This window comes from Eschrichtius robustus, chromosome 21 (genome assembly GCF_028021215.1).
Source record: "Eschrichtius robustus isolate mEscRob2 chromosome 21, mEscRob2.pri, whole genome shotgun sequence".
In the NCBI taxonomy this organism is placed as follows: Eukaryota; Metazoa; Chordata; class Mammalia; order Artiodactyla; family Eschrichtiidae; genus Eschrichtius; species Eschrichtius robustus.
The window spans coordinates 35,866,458-35,881,486 of NC_090844.1; the positions used below are offsets into that span (position 1 = coordinate 35,866,458).

General features: G+C 37.8%; 1 protein-coding gene across 1 annotated transcript in view; it reads right to left on the bottom strand.

Moving 5' to 3' along the window:
* Nucleotides 1–333: 333 nt before the first annotated feature.
* HOOK3 (hook microtubule tethering protein 3) overlaps nucleotides 334–15,029 on the bottom strand; it is a 97,290-nt gene continuing 82,594 nt past the window's right edge. Inside the window, exons 18-22 of the mRNA XM_068531958.1 lie at nucleotides 11,051–11,133; nucleotides 9,846–9,946; nucleotides 8,487–8,591; nucleotides 7,576–7,647; nucleotides 334–4,942 (exon numbers count right to left, since the gene is read on the bottom strand). Of these exons, the coding sequence (XP_068388059.1) occupies nucleotides 4,802–4,942; nucleotides 7,576–7,647; nucleotides 8,487–8,591; nucleotides 9,846–9,946; nucleotides 11,051–11,133 (502 nt within the window). The 3' untranslated portion in view covers nucleotides 334–4,801. The remainder of the gene's footprint in view (nucleotides 4,943–7,575; nucleotides 7,648–8,486; nucleotides 8,592–9,845; nucleotides 9,947–11,050; nucleotides 11,134–15,029) is intronic.

A 15,029-nucleotide genomic window follows, 5' to 3' on the forward strand; every position in this document is an offset into this window, starting at 1 on the left:
TAGTGTTAGCACTTCTATCTGCCTGGATATTTGTTCAAAATTAGGCCTCTTCTTTTTCCGATAATCGATTCTACTCACTAGGAATGGATCTGCCTTGACAGCCTTCGGTTACTTTCCGATTTCTATGTTCACTTATATACAGCATACAAACCTATCTCACAGAGTATTATGGGAAAATGTTAGAAAGCAGAAAAATACTGAAGAGAGATGTAATTGCTGAAATAGAATTGTTAGGAAACATCCATAGACCGCAACTGCTAAAACTCATATACTTGCCATAATTAGGTTCGGGTCTCTTATTTCTCAAATAAACTAATGTCCCTTTCTCTGTCATTTTAAGTGCAGTGTGAAGAATTCAAGCATACTTCAAGATAGCATTAAATATAAGTTTTGAAGTTTTTATATTTATAAATACATGGGAATTGGATTGATAAAAGGCTGTTTAAAAACAAAATTATCAGTACGTATTTTCCAAGAACATAATCAGTGATTTAAAAGAGATGGATGTCATCATATTTGTGCCGTTCTTCATTTTATAAAAAGGGAGATAAATGTTGATACTTCCGTGATTTAGGGGGATGGGGAGGGGCAGAAATTAGCTGTGTCAGTAGCAAATTATTTTATGTTTTTTAGGCTTCTGAGAAAGAAACAGTATTTATTGCACAACTTTAGAACAATAAAATTATCTTGCTTAAATTGGACACTAAAATATTTTCAAATTTTTCCATAAAATAAACATACACCAATTATTATTTAAATATGCTTTATACAAAGTAAAAAACTGGATGACAGATACATTGAGAATGGCCTCCCTCATATAAAAACTTCATGATACAAAATATTCGAATCATTATAGTTACAAAGAATAAGCTCTGAAACTGCTTTCTAAATGTAGGGAAACTGGGTTGGTTGCACATCTACTAAAATAAGCTGCCATTTTGACAGTTGGGACTATAGGAAAAGAGATTATCATTATTGAACGGAAAAACCTTTTTAACATATAAAAGGGGAAAAATTTAAAAACATGCTAAAATAATTTTCAAAGATTCTGAGATCCCATCTTATTTTGTTCTGTACAGTCCTTCCTACCTGTAAGGGTAGGACTCCTACTCACTGTTAAGGAGTACAATCCTACATCAGTTCAACAGCCATTTCTAGGGAAAGAGTCACTTTGTAATATAAGGATAAAAAGTCAAAACATGCTCCCATAGTTTAATGAACAGATAACAAGAAGCATGTTGTTATTTTGCCCCTAGCAAAAAGCAAGATGCCAAGCACCTTCCCCTCCCTTTAGGATCACAGGTTCTTATCCTGGTAGCTGTAAACTAACTAGGTTTACACTATCTGTGGGTTGTGGACGCTTTTTCAGATAAACCTCATGTGTTCCAACTGGGGAAAAGTGTAACACTCCTGGAGTCTGAGATCTGGACCACTGGAGATTAAATGCAGGGAGTTAGGATAAATTCAAAAATTTAGAATTTCATTTCAAGAAAATTCTTATATCAGAATAAAGATTTTCAAGTTTTCAACACGGTGTTATCTTTAAAAGATGAATGCTTGTCGGAGAGCAAGAGACACTACAAAATATTTCATATCATTAGATATGAATAAATAAAACTGCAGTTGAAAAGGAAGTGTGAGTAAAATAGCTCAAAAATAAAATGCACCTTTTCTTCAACCTAAATCCCCCTTCCCCTCACAATCACTTACTGCTGGTTTGTTTGCACAGCACGGGTTTTCACGCCTTGCTGAAGACTGCTGATATATATGGGCTGATGTTTCTGACTGGAAACATTTAGCTCAAGTTTGTACAACTGAGCTTTTATCATACAGACAAAGCAGTAAGACCGTTAACAAAATAACAGCGGACAGTATTATCCTTATTATAATGAATCATCTTGTTAGCCAATTTTACCAGGCTGGGCCATCAAACAGAAATAATTCAATGCTGATCAATTTTAGAAAATGGAGCCTTTGTTTTGGGACTTCTTTTTCTTAGTTATTATTAAATAATCAGACAAATACTAAAAAAGGTATGATCGGGTTTTTGCAAGTTCTTTTAAGAAACGTACAGCTGTATTATTTACCCTCTTTTTAAGATGCGGTAAACTATAATATTTGCTGGATTTTTTTTCCCCATTACAAACTTCTTAAATACACACTACAGAATATAAATTTCATGCTTTTGTAGTCTTTAGTTATTAACTCTGTATTTTCTCACCCTGGTTAGAGGGAAAACAGAAAATAAGCTTTCTGTTCACAAGAACTCAGACAGGGGGTGACGGCTCAACGCCAACCTTAGCGCAGTAACTCTGTGCTGACTCCACAGTGTGCCCAGCGTCATCACCAGACAAAGAGAAATTTAAAAATCCTGTCCAAAGCTGAGCAAAGGAAACGGGGGCCTCACTGGGACAGCAAAGTTCTATTCCTGATTTTTTAAAAAAATCACAGAATGTTTAGAAATAAAGTTTCTGCTATGGAACAAAAGCAATATACTAAAATTTAAAGATACTGTAAAGGTGAGTGAAACTTATGAACGTAAACACCAAAATAACGGCATGCTGAAGAAAAATAAGATGGAAAACTTCCTTCTAAAAGCTTGGCACGTTCCTCTCCCATTTAGAGAAACATATCTGAGCAGGGGGGTGGGTAGGAGACCAGGGCTGGGACAGTAAATAGAGAGCTAAAATTAAAACCTCTTCTCTCATGGGATATAATCCATTTAATAAACAGCTCATGGACTCTGATTTTCATCTATCTTATTTTGCAGGTATATTTCCCAATAATTTTAATTTTACCAAGGTTAGTGTTCATGCCCTGTTTTAAAACTGCTGGATCCTTACTCTGATTTGTGAAATAAAGGGATGGGGAGGGGTGGAGGTGGGGGAGGGTTACCCATCTTAAATCATTTTTAATCTTTCATTGTCAAAACTTTCTATGTTGATTAGGTCTGCTTGCCCTCCTGAAACCCCACGATGCATTCCACTCGCTGGTTCTCTCCATTACTACTAAGTCTTCCTGCTTTTCTTCTTACCAGGCAGAAGCACTCACACTGAGCTCAGACTTCTGTACTTAATGTAAAAAATTAGCACAATGCATGGAGTCATTTCTGTGTATATTCTAATACCTTTCTTCAAGTACGGTTTCTGAGGACAAATGAAAACACCTAAAATAGTCTTTAGGTCAACTTCTTATAAAAAAGGAAATAAGGATTTAAAATCAAACACTGGAATAGAGTTTCTGAAAATTCTTGATTATGTTTAGCTTGATTTAAAGTTACTCATTTGTATTTAATACACAAAACTAAACGAAACCTGAACTTCTAAATAGCAAGTATATGAAATAAAATCTTCTTAATAGGTGACCTATCCAAAACCAAAAACAAACAAATAATTGACCTAATTTCAGTAAATTTTTGCTTTACTGGGCTATGGGCTATGGTGCAAGAAAAAGGCTGGAGGGGAACTTAAATATAATTTGGGGCCAATATGGAAAGTTAGGCAGAGACATTTCATGTTCAAATGAATGATATCTTGCATTTATATAGCACCTTATATAGTCAAAGTGCTTTACAATCATTATTACTTGACAGCCATTCATCAATGTAAATAAACATAGTTTATAATCTGTCAACAAATGTAAGCACTTTGGGGCAACCAAATACCCAAGAGAATCTACTCAGTAGCAAACTCTTAGACTAGTACATAGAATTAAGAAAAAATATGACAGCCACCTGTCATAACATCAGACACAAGAAGTCACTTATTGATCCTAACGACTGATACTAAGATGTTAAGTATTAGGAATTATTGAGAAATAGAAGGTTTTATGTTAAGGAATAAGTAAGACAAATGAGGTGCAAGTCAACAAGGAAATTACCCCAAAGGTAAGGCCACCTATGACTCATAAGTATATAAAAAATACATCTTTTATATACTTTTATATGTGGAGGGCAGTTGCAACGAAATGTCAGCCCATTGCTAGAATTTGATCCTCAGTTACTGTGATATTCCAAAAAAAGAAAAAAAATGAACACACTGCCTGATTTTTTTTCTTCTGTAACTTCTCCCCAAATAACCTAACCAGTGCATTCACTTCTGCCAGCAAATAAGATAGTAGGAAATAATGAAATTCTATTTATGTTTTAAAAATAGTTTCCAAATCTTTGGACAAATTTAATTTCCTATAAAACAATGTGAAAACTCAGTTTTTCCCTCTAAATAGTTCTATCAGGTGCCTTAGGTAAGATCTGATTAGCACCTCTGCCAATGTATTTATGTCTTTGCAAAAAGTGCACTTGCCAACCATTTTACATAGTAAGTATGCAAGTTATTTGAAGTGCATTTGGAAAACAATTGAAAACACAGATTAATACATCATAAAAAGATTAATTCCCTTTAAACAAAGACATTCTTAGAAAGCATGGTAACACAGAGGCACAGTAAAGAATATAAATTGTATATCAATTATTGGCAGAAAATCTAATTCATTACAAAGCCTACACCATTGGGGAAAGGACATTTTCATACAAAGAAAAGTACTACACTAATATACAACACTTTTAACTGGGCATTTAAAAATATTTTGGCACATTAAAAGGAACCAAAAGGACTACAAAATAAAGGACCAAGAAACTAAAACATTATAGATACAGAAGAGAGAAAGTCCTCAAATGAGAAACAACTAAATAGTAACATGAAATACAGACAAAATATAAGCTGGCTGAATTTCCTGAAATGTTATATGTAACAGAAGTATGCTTTGAATGCGATGTGTTTTTTATTCTAATGGCAGGACTTGTCTACCTTGCTGTGGCTGGCTGGACGTGGCCCGGGTAAGACCTTCTCGTGCTGGTGGCTTGTCTCTGCCTCGCCAGGAATGACTGCCCCGAACCTGTACTAGCAAGTCTGTCTTCTGCCGCCTTTTTATGCAGAGTCATTCCCTACGTAACACGGGAAAAAAGTAATCAGTGAAAAAATAATGGAACACACTCTCACAAAAGAAAATTTCATCGCACAGAATTTGTTACCTGGCGACATAAGGCACAATTAGGAACATTAACTCTGCTCATGATAGATTAAAATCTTAGAGACATTTAAGTTCCAACAATTAGGTACAAATCTTCTTTTGGAAAAATTAAGGCTTAATTTTCTGAATTTACAATAACCCAAACAATAGATTATAACAGAGATGGATCTTTGGAATACATTATCCACACTCAGTCATACATACTTCCCTTTTGAATCAAATGCATCAAATGATTTTCCAAGAAAAAAAGAGCAATTGATTGGTAGCAGTTGATTCACATGGGGATATGGAAATCAGAGGGTTTAGTTAGAATAGAAAGCCACAAAAGCACTTGTTCTTTCTTAGGATGGAAAGTCACACCAGGTATAATACATACCACCACGCTGCTTTTCTTCACAGGCAGACTTGTTAAGGGAAGTTCCTGACGGCTGGCCCACACAGCGGGCCCAAGGAGCTCAGGGGTCCTTCCCGAGGACTGGAGAAGGAGGCCTACCCGCTTAGAAGGGGGATGAGCCCACCTGCCGGGTCCAGGGCACCTGAACAGGAGGGAGAACCTGCGGCGCTCTCTAAACGCGGAGAAGTAAACAGCGAGGACCCTGAGTAGACCCGGAAAAAGGGGTTTCGGTTCTCATTTAATAAGCTAGCGAAGAACCCAGGCCAGAGAAGCAGGAAGAACTGGGAGCGGCGCTTCATCTCACCGGTGATTGGAAGCGAGATGACGGGAGCAAGTGGACGCCGGCAGCAGGGAAGGAGGAGAAACAGAGCCAGGGGAGAGGCGGGGCAGGCGCCAGAGGCGCTGGGCAAGCCCGCACGGAAGGCAGAAGGCAAGACAAATCTCCCACCTCCAGTCACCTCCAGGGAACCTGGGGTCATGGCTCTGCGTTTCAAACAGACCCCAATGCACAACATTCTCCAACTTTCCCCATGAGAAAACCCAGGATGTGCTTCTTACTCAGTTTGGAATTAAAGCATTTAAGGATCTGAATACAATGGACAAATATCTATTGGTAATATTTGTTAATTTGGCTACATAAATTAACAATTATATTTTATTCAAAATATACCTTTTTAACTTTCACATTCTAAACAACTTATTCAAATTCTAGACTCACCTTCAAGATCTCAGTATCCATCATGAGGCCATTCCCTGAGATACTTAATACCTTTTCCCAGCACTCACCATCCTCACTTCCAGTTCGGTTGTCTGGGATGCAGAACTTTCTGAATGTATGTATGAAGCTGTTACCGGCTACCCTATCTGAACATAACTTGTGTGATCCTACTGGGAGTTATTCCTTCACTCTCTGCAGAGCTGAAAACTAGGATTCTTCTTTAATACCACGTCACAGAATAAATCAGCTTTGTTCCATAAGAAACACAATATGTGAAGTCATAAAAATCAATCAGGTATATGAAATCACTAATAAGGACTGAGGGGCAGAGCTCCCAGATTGCTAACATTAACCTTGAAGGAGGACGAACAGGAAACAATGTGGGTGAAGTCAGGACTAGTTCCCAGAGACCTTCCTTAAATACAGGTTTTTCTTATTTTTTACATTTTAATTTTCAATTAATCTATATTTGTTAACAGTAATGGTACTGTAAACCCAGTATGATTTCCTTTTTTGTTTTTTAAAATTGTGATAAAAATCTTAAATATGTAGTTTTAACCAAGGCAAATATAAATGTGGACATGTCATAAAATTGTATGAAATTTTGACAAAGTTCAAATCACATTATTAGGAGACCTGGGACATGAACCTTTCAGACACAGTATCAATTATAACTGTAAAATGGTATAATTTATAATTGTAATTGTAAAACGGTACTGTGCCAATAACACAACTACAGGGTCAGAGGGGTATGATGAAAGGAATCTGGTCCAACTTCCTATCTCAGGCAGCTAACGCTTTGAAAAGGCAGAGTGGTCTTATTGGGAAGAAGAACAAAGCAGAAAAAGAAGAAAAGGTGTAAGAAAAAAAAATACTGAAAAAAGTACAGCATTCTTCAAAATCCATAGCTCTTCATATCCAGAAAAGTCTTACTGAAGCCCAAAATGCTGATAAGCATTTATTTTCCCCTGTAATACGTTTAAGATTTTTTGTTGGAAAATTCAATTTCAAAACCTTCAGCTGTTCAGGGTCTAAGACCGTGAACATTTACCAAAACCTGAGAGACAGTTAAAACTATTTTCATTACAAGTACTGCTCCTGCAAAAGCACTGAAATAGTCCCACAAAACAAAAGCTACTGTATCTGTGTTTAGATGTTATTAAAGTCCCTACCCCCCGAGAATAAAATGGTCCTGAGAGACAGAAATCTTTCTATCCTCTAGGACAGGGATAATGACGTATTCTAGCCCCGTTTACGGTGGTTCCTGTACCTGTTGTTTGGCCCTAAGATCAGCATTAGGGTTTTGTTAGTGTGTGTTAGGACAGTAATTACTTTCAGATTCATTTGGTAGAATTACTTCTACAGTAAAGGGAGTACAATAAATGATACATATTCACTGAATTTTGCAATATGTTTTGACGTGTTATTTTCTTACCATATTGTACCAGGCACTAACAATATATTTCTCCTCCATCTCTCTTTGACTCTTTGTTTTCTCATATTCTTTCTAAAAAGCAAGCACATGTAAGCATGTTAAGATGGAAAATGATTCAACATAAATACAATATTCACAATAAACTATCTAAGTTCATGGGCACAATTGTACGGTCAGCTCTCTATATCCATGGGTTCCACATCCACGGGTTCAACCAACCCCAGATTGAAAATAGTAAAAAAAAAAAAACAAAAATTCTGAAAGTTCCAAAAACCAAAACTTGAATTTGCCACGCATAGGCAACTATTTTTTTTTAAAGTATGGATATCTTTTTTTTTTTAATTAATTAATTATTTTTGGCTGCGTTGGGTCTTCGTTGCTGTGCGCGGGCTTTCTCTAGTTGTGGCGAGCGGGGGCTACTCTTCATTGCGGAGTGTGGGCTTCTCATTGCGGTGGCTTCTCTTGTTGTGGAGCACGGGCTCTAGGCGTGCGGGCTTCAGTAGTTGTGGCTTGCGGGCTGTAGAGTGCAGGCTCGGTAGTTGTGGTGCACGGGCTTAGTTGCTCTGCAGCATGTGGGAATCTTCCCAGACCAGGGCTTGAACCCGTGTCCCCTGCATTGGCAGGCGGATTCTTAACCACTGCGCCACCAGGGAAGTCCCCATAGGCAACTATTTACATAGCATTTACATTGCATTAGGTATTATAAGTAATCTAGAGATGGTTTAAAGCACATGGACGATGGGCTTTGATTTTATGCAAATAACCACATTCACTACTTTCTATGAGGGACTTGTGCATCCATGGATTTTGGTAACTGTGCCTCGTGGATGTTGAGGGACCACTGTGCATAGCAAGGCTTCTAGAATCGAAAATAAAAAAATCAAACGCCTTATCATATTACAGTAAACTACCTCCAATGAATGGAACTGCCGATCCCGTTCGTGGAGCTGATTTTTAAGAGCTTGTATTTCTGGTGCTGCTCCTTGATTTTGTTTAGGATCTAAAGTACGGATAACCTGCAAAAAGTAATAAAAGAAAAACTTTAAAAGTCTCAAACCCAAGGAGTGTAATATCTAAGGAAGCAGTCATTTAAAAAAAAAAAAAGATAAACCTTATGAGACTCAAAAGTTATCTTACGTGGACACTTTAAAATCTGAATGTATAAAATGATATTCAGTTGTTACAATTTTTAATTATATAAAATTTAAAAATTATGTGAAAGAGTCAGTGCTAAGAAGTAATTCTGGCTTAAAATTAATCACACTACAGCAGACACTACTGACAGCAATCTTCCCTTTTCCGTTCCTCTGCCTTGGTTCAGGGGCCTCTGCCTCTGACCAGATGTGCTAGGAGGGAGTGGGTCCCAGTGGTCCACAAGCCTGTCTCTGTGGTCCTTCTCCTCCTTTGCCAGACGCTGGGTTTACACACAGGCTGGTGACACAATTCTAGCTGGCCCACCAGAGGGCTTCTGGGAAGGGTCTTTGCTTTTTGGCTCAGCAGTTTTACCATCAAAAATGATCAACTCCATAGAAAACTTGGAAGAGCAGAACAATAAAAACCCATTTCCTTTAACCCAGATTGACCAACTGCAGCACTGCCACCTTCGTCTCATGACACGTGACCCTCAAGCACTTCAACACGCATCTCCTTAGACTAAGGATATCCTCCCACATCATCTGTAAGAAAGTGAACCTCTCTATAAGTCATCACGATTCAGCCCAAATCCACATTTCCACAGGTGTCCCCAATCCAGGACTGCTGCATTTGGTAGGGAGGTCCCTTTGGGCTCCTTTACAGGAGAACAGCTTCTGGTGTTCCCTGATGCTCCAGTGCCTATTTCTGCTTTCATGATGTGGATTCTCATCCCAAAGTCTGGATTTATCTGATGCCTTCCTGAAGGCGTTACTTAACTTATTCCAGTAACCTCCTTTTCCCTGGGAACTGGAGCTAGGCCAGAAGCCCTGAGCACTGCCTACAGCAAGGCTCATCTGGAGACAGAGGCGGGCCCTCCCGCAGGGCGCAGCGGATTTTGGTAATTAGGCAAGGTGGGGCTGCCACTCATTTCCTACATAGAAAGGTGATTCCCTCTTGGTAACGAGTAAGTAACCTGGGGCAAGGGTGACCTGTTTTGATCACGGCCTCTTGCTCTTTTTGTCGAAAGACTCCTCGTGTCCTTCAGTGTGAGAGGTCACCGTTCAGGCACTGTATTTTGAAACATCAGTGAAACACAATGAGAAAGTGCAGTGAGAGGCCCGCAGACTCACACTTACACTTTTGGCTTTCTCTAAGTATTTTTTATATCTTTCTTCCATTTGCTTCATTTCCTCTTCTTTCTTCCGTAAAGCTTCTTGTAATTCTTCAATTTTTAAGGCTACCGATGAGACAGTAAAAAATTAAAAATTTTTTAGACCGTAACAACTTTAAAATATTTCAATTGACAAAATAGTAAACAGCTTTGAGAGACAGTTTTGTCTATACTTATATATAAATTTATTTTTTAAAATTCACAATTTTTTTAAACAAAAAGCTTTTCTTAGAAATAAACAAAAACTACACTATGGAAGTGCACAAATTAAAAAGTATTCATGGATGGCTGAAGGGATAAACAAAATGTGGTCTATTTACACAAATAGTTGATTATTCAGCCTCCATTCTGATACACACTACAACATGGAGACATTATACTAAGTGAAAATGAAAGCCATTATGTGAAGTGAAATAAGCCGGACACAAAAGGACAAATATTGTATGATTCCACTTATATGAACTACCTAGAAGAGTCAAGTGCATAGGGACAGAAAGCAGAACAGAGGCTACCAGGGGCTGGGAAGAGGGGAGGAGGGGAGTGGTTAACAGGTAGAGAGTTTCAGTTTGGGAAGATGAAAACGTTCGGGAGATGGACAGTGTGAATTCGCAACAGTGTGAATGTACTTAACGTGTCACTGAACTATACATTGCGCTGGCCAAAAAGTTCGTTCAGGATTGGCATCGCAGCGCACGAAAAACCCGAACGGACTTTTTGGCCAACCCAATACTCAAAAATGGTTAAAATGGTCATTTTTATGTTATGTATATTTCACCACAATACTAAAAAAGTAAAAGTCTGTGTCCTGCTCCCACATCCACAGAGAAGAATTAATAAAGTCAAGCTACATACGGGTGTAAATATCAACCAAAGGAAAAGTCTGGCTGACTTACACTGCAATGACACTGTGAAAAAAATTTCATAAAATATGCATTAGCATCCATAGTTAAGGAAAAACTCACAACTAAATTAGAAATTTAAGAAATACTGTCAAGATGATTATGTGTGTGTGTGTGTGTGTGTGTGTGTGTGTATACTCTTTCTGTGAACAGGGCAAATTCCTTAACTGCTAGAAAATATAATAGGGCCTATTTCTTAAAAAACCAAATTTTATATAAACTCATCACTAGCTCTAACCAACTGAAAACTATGCTAATTGGGAAAACTCACAGCTGTTGTTAAATCTCGGCTCAAGGTCCTCGATGATGGCTCTCTTCTTCTGCAGCTCATTATTGGCCTCATGCAGCTTCTCTCTGTAACAAAATATATAACACTCTTACCTACTACTGTTTTGCATTTTTTCACTTGAAATGAAAGATATAAATTCTTTCCTTTGGGGATACACTAGCATAGCACACAACTGCTATGAAACAAAGATGAAAACACTAATCCAACATAAACATATTTTCTAAATGACTAAAAATAGAGACAAAAATCTCAGTTTGAATAGTAGTCATTCTTTTATATAAACCTGTACAAGAGGTTAGAAATAACTTAATGACCTTTATTGTTTCTAGGAATAAGGATATTGTAAAAATTAAATTTAAAACTTTGCTGAGGTTTTATAATGCAAAACTCTTGTTGCAAAAAAAATGAAACTCCTAAAATAAGAATAGAAAGAACAGTACACGCCAATAAAAAAGAATTAATGGTACATGCACCCACGTGGAGAGATATCATAGACTAATGTTGAATAAAGTCAGACACAAAAGGATACTACTATATGATTTCTCTTATATGAAGTTCAGAGAGTGGCAAAACTAACAAAGGGTAATAAGAGATCAGCAGTGGCTAGTCTGGGGATGTAATCAATTAATTAAAAGAGAGAACAAAGAATCCTGGGGTGTTGCTGGAAACATGCTATATATTGATCTGGGCTACCTGCCTATGTAGGAAAACACTCATCAAGCTGTAGACCTAGGAACTCAGGATTTGTATACTTTATTGTAAGTTATATTCCAATATAAAAGAATGAATGAACAGAAGTAAGTTTTTTCCTAGTATTTACATAATATGTGTAATTCTCTATACTATTTAGTGTGGCACTCTAATATGAGAGGGAAAAAAGGCTGCAAAAATTGGAAAATACAGAAAAACACCAAGAAAACAATAGAGTACTTTGTTATGTCTATTTCTGGTCTTTTCTATCCATAATACTTTAATAAATCTTTGTTGAGGGTATACACACACACACACACACACACACACACACACACGCAGATATATGTTACACAAAATAAATATATACAGTTTAAATAAGAAAAACTAAGCCCAGTGAAGAAAAAGGTTAAGAAATAGAAATTATCCCAGAACCTTAAAAATCCCATGTGTTCCTATCTCTTTCCCAGTGGTAACCAAAATCAAGAATTTTAACCATTCTCATGATTTTTGTGATGGGCCTCTGTGTATATTCCTGAACACTACATTGCTTAATTTTGCCCTATTTTTACTTTACACATTTATTATACTGTGTGTTACGGTTCTGTGACCTCCATCTTCTACTTAACACTCTGTTCTTGAGATTCATTTATGTTCATGTGTTAGCCCAGGTTTATACCTTTTTACTGCTGTACAGTGTTCTATTGTTTGAATATATCTCAATCTATTTATCATTTTATAGTTGGTGATATTTGTATTGTTTCTGCTTTTCTGTGATTAAAAACAATGTTCTTTCTTGTTAAAGACAAAACTTGTGAGGATAGAAGTGTGTCCAGACATTACCCAGTGTTCTTGAGCTCCTATGTTGTTTCTACTTCTGGCCATGAAGGGATGGACAACTGTTACTGGACCTGCTCTCTTGCTAATAACAGGTAGGAAGCTGGGCAAACTATGTAAAACAACTGTTTCAGAAAGTGGACAATAGGAAGTACAAGATTCTGATCCTCAGAGAAAGAAAACAAGAGTGGGAGCCCCTGTGAGCTCTCTGGCTTTCTGTCTGCAGTCAGGAGGAGATCACAGGAAGGGTGTGCCTGTCCCACTAAGCTGAGGATGAAGAGATTAGAACGTGCGGAGGCAGATGCGGCTAGAAATTTTGGAGCACAGAGTAAGAGATGAAAGAGCTAGGTAAGAAAAGATCACCACAAGTTGGCATATGGGTGCGCTTAAGTGTTTGGATTAATACTAAATTGCATGTTTCTAGGAATGGACACCACAAGGTTTGTCAAGGGACAACTACAGAAGAATGAAAAATTATTGGGGTGCTGAGAGGGGAAAATCCCGAAAGTTCACACATTTGAGTTCCAACTAGTCAGAGTTGTGTTCTCACTGAAACTGAGACGTTTGGTAGGGACCTCGAAGTACAGAGCTTTTCAACTGGGGACAATTTTGCCCTCTTGGGGCTGTCTAGAGATAATGTTGATTGTCACAACTTAGGAGGGTGTTACTGGCTTCTAGTGAGGAGAGGAAAGAGACACTGCTGAATATCCTACAATGCACACAACCACCGCCTACAACAACAACAAATCATCAGAGGGAAATGAATAATAACTAAATAAACCACCTTATAGTCACTTTTTAAAAATAAATGTTTGAAACTGACAAAAAAAACCCCAAAACCCCAATGTTCTTTCACCCTTTCTTCTAAATGTCTCCTGGTAAACATGGACCACAGCATCTCTAGGAATCTAGGGTATACACAGAAACGTAGAATCAATGGGTCACAATATATGTATGTTGCAGTTTACTAAATAAACTGATGTATATCCCTACCAGTAGTGGATGAGAGTTACCAGCACTCAACATCTCTGGCAATACTTAGTATGTCTGATTCTTAAATTTTACCAATTTGTTGTGTGTAAAATAGTCTCGTTGTAGTGTTAAATCTGCATGGTCATTCATCTTTTGAGATGTCTGTGGGCTCTCTGGTAGGTTGACTTGTGTCTCTGAAAAAGATATGGTGAGGTCCTAAACCCCAGAACCTGTGAATGTGACACTATCTGGAAATAGGGTCTTTGCAGATGTACTTAGTTAAGATGAGGTCATACTGGATCAGGGTGGGCCCTAATCCAGTTACTGGTGTCCTTATAAGAAGGCCACGTGAAGATGGAGAGAGAGATTGCATCTATACACCAAGGAACACCAAGGGCTGCTGGCAGCCACCAGAAGCTAGTAGAGGGGTATGGAACAGATTCTCCATTAGAACTTCTAGAAAGAACCAATCCTGCTGATACCCTGATTTCAGACTTCTAGCCTCAAGAACTGTTAGAGAATAAATTTCTGTTGTTTTTAGCCTTGCAGTTTGTGGTAATTTGTTATGGCAGCCACAGGAAACTAATACAGGCCTCATCTTCACTAATAAATTCTTTTTGATGAAGACTTTTACAATGTAAATGAACACAGAACAATGGTCAGACAGTAGTTTTATGAAACAACAGGTATTCTATTTTCTGCAATTAAGGGATGGGAAATGAAAAAAGGACAGAATTCAACACTAAATTCTCACTGCAGGTAACCTCACAGTGGCTGGAAGGTGGCAGGTGCTGTTCTAGTATTTTAAGAACCTGCCCAGTGTTAGACTTGCCCTAGGAGAGTCTCACTTTCCCATATAAGAAAGGAAAGAAAGAAAGAAAGAAAGAAAGGAAGGGAGGGAGGGAGGGAGGAAGGGAGGGAGGGAGGGAGAGAGGGAGGAAGGAAGGAAGGAAGGAAGGAAGGAAGGAAGGAAGGAAGGAAGGAAGGAAGGAAGGAAGGAAGGGAAAGAAAGAAATAAATTGGATAGCATGCAGCAAACTGCCAGACTACAGAATTCTTCCCAATGATCACTATGGTACCCAGGATGTCTGTTTACCAGAGTCTAACCCTGTAACACTCCACCAGGCTGGCAACCCATGGGCACCCACACTCAATGTCTGCGAGGACAGAGTTTTGCCAGAAAGTGATAGGAAGGATTACAGCAGTTACTGGGTGCAAGAAAAATTTCAGAACACTCCTAACATTGTCAACCTCACATATGGAAGAAGATTTCTTCTTCATGAGAAAACAACTGTAATATTTAAAAATTTAATCTTTTAGATCAAAAAGTCATGTTCAGGTATGTTTGCAATTCAAGGAAATGTTTGAAAATCTGCTACTGATAAGCTGAATAATACTTTAAAACATTTACATAAAAAGGAAGCTTCAGCTGGCCAGACTCTAGAGCTGGAAAATTCAGCCT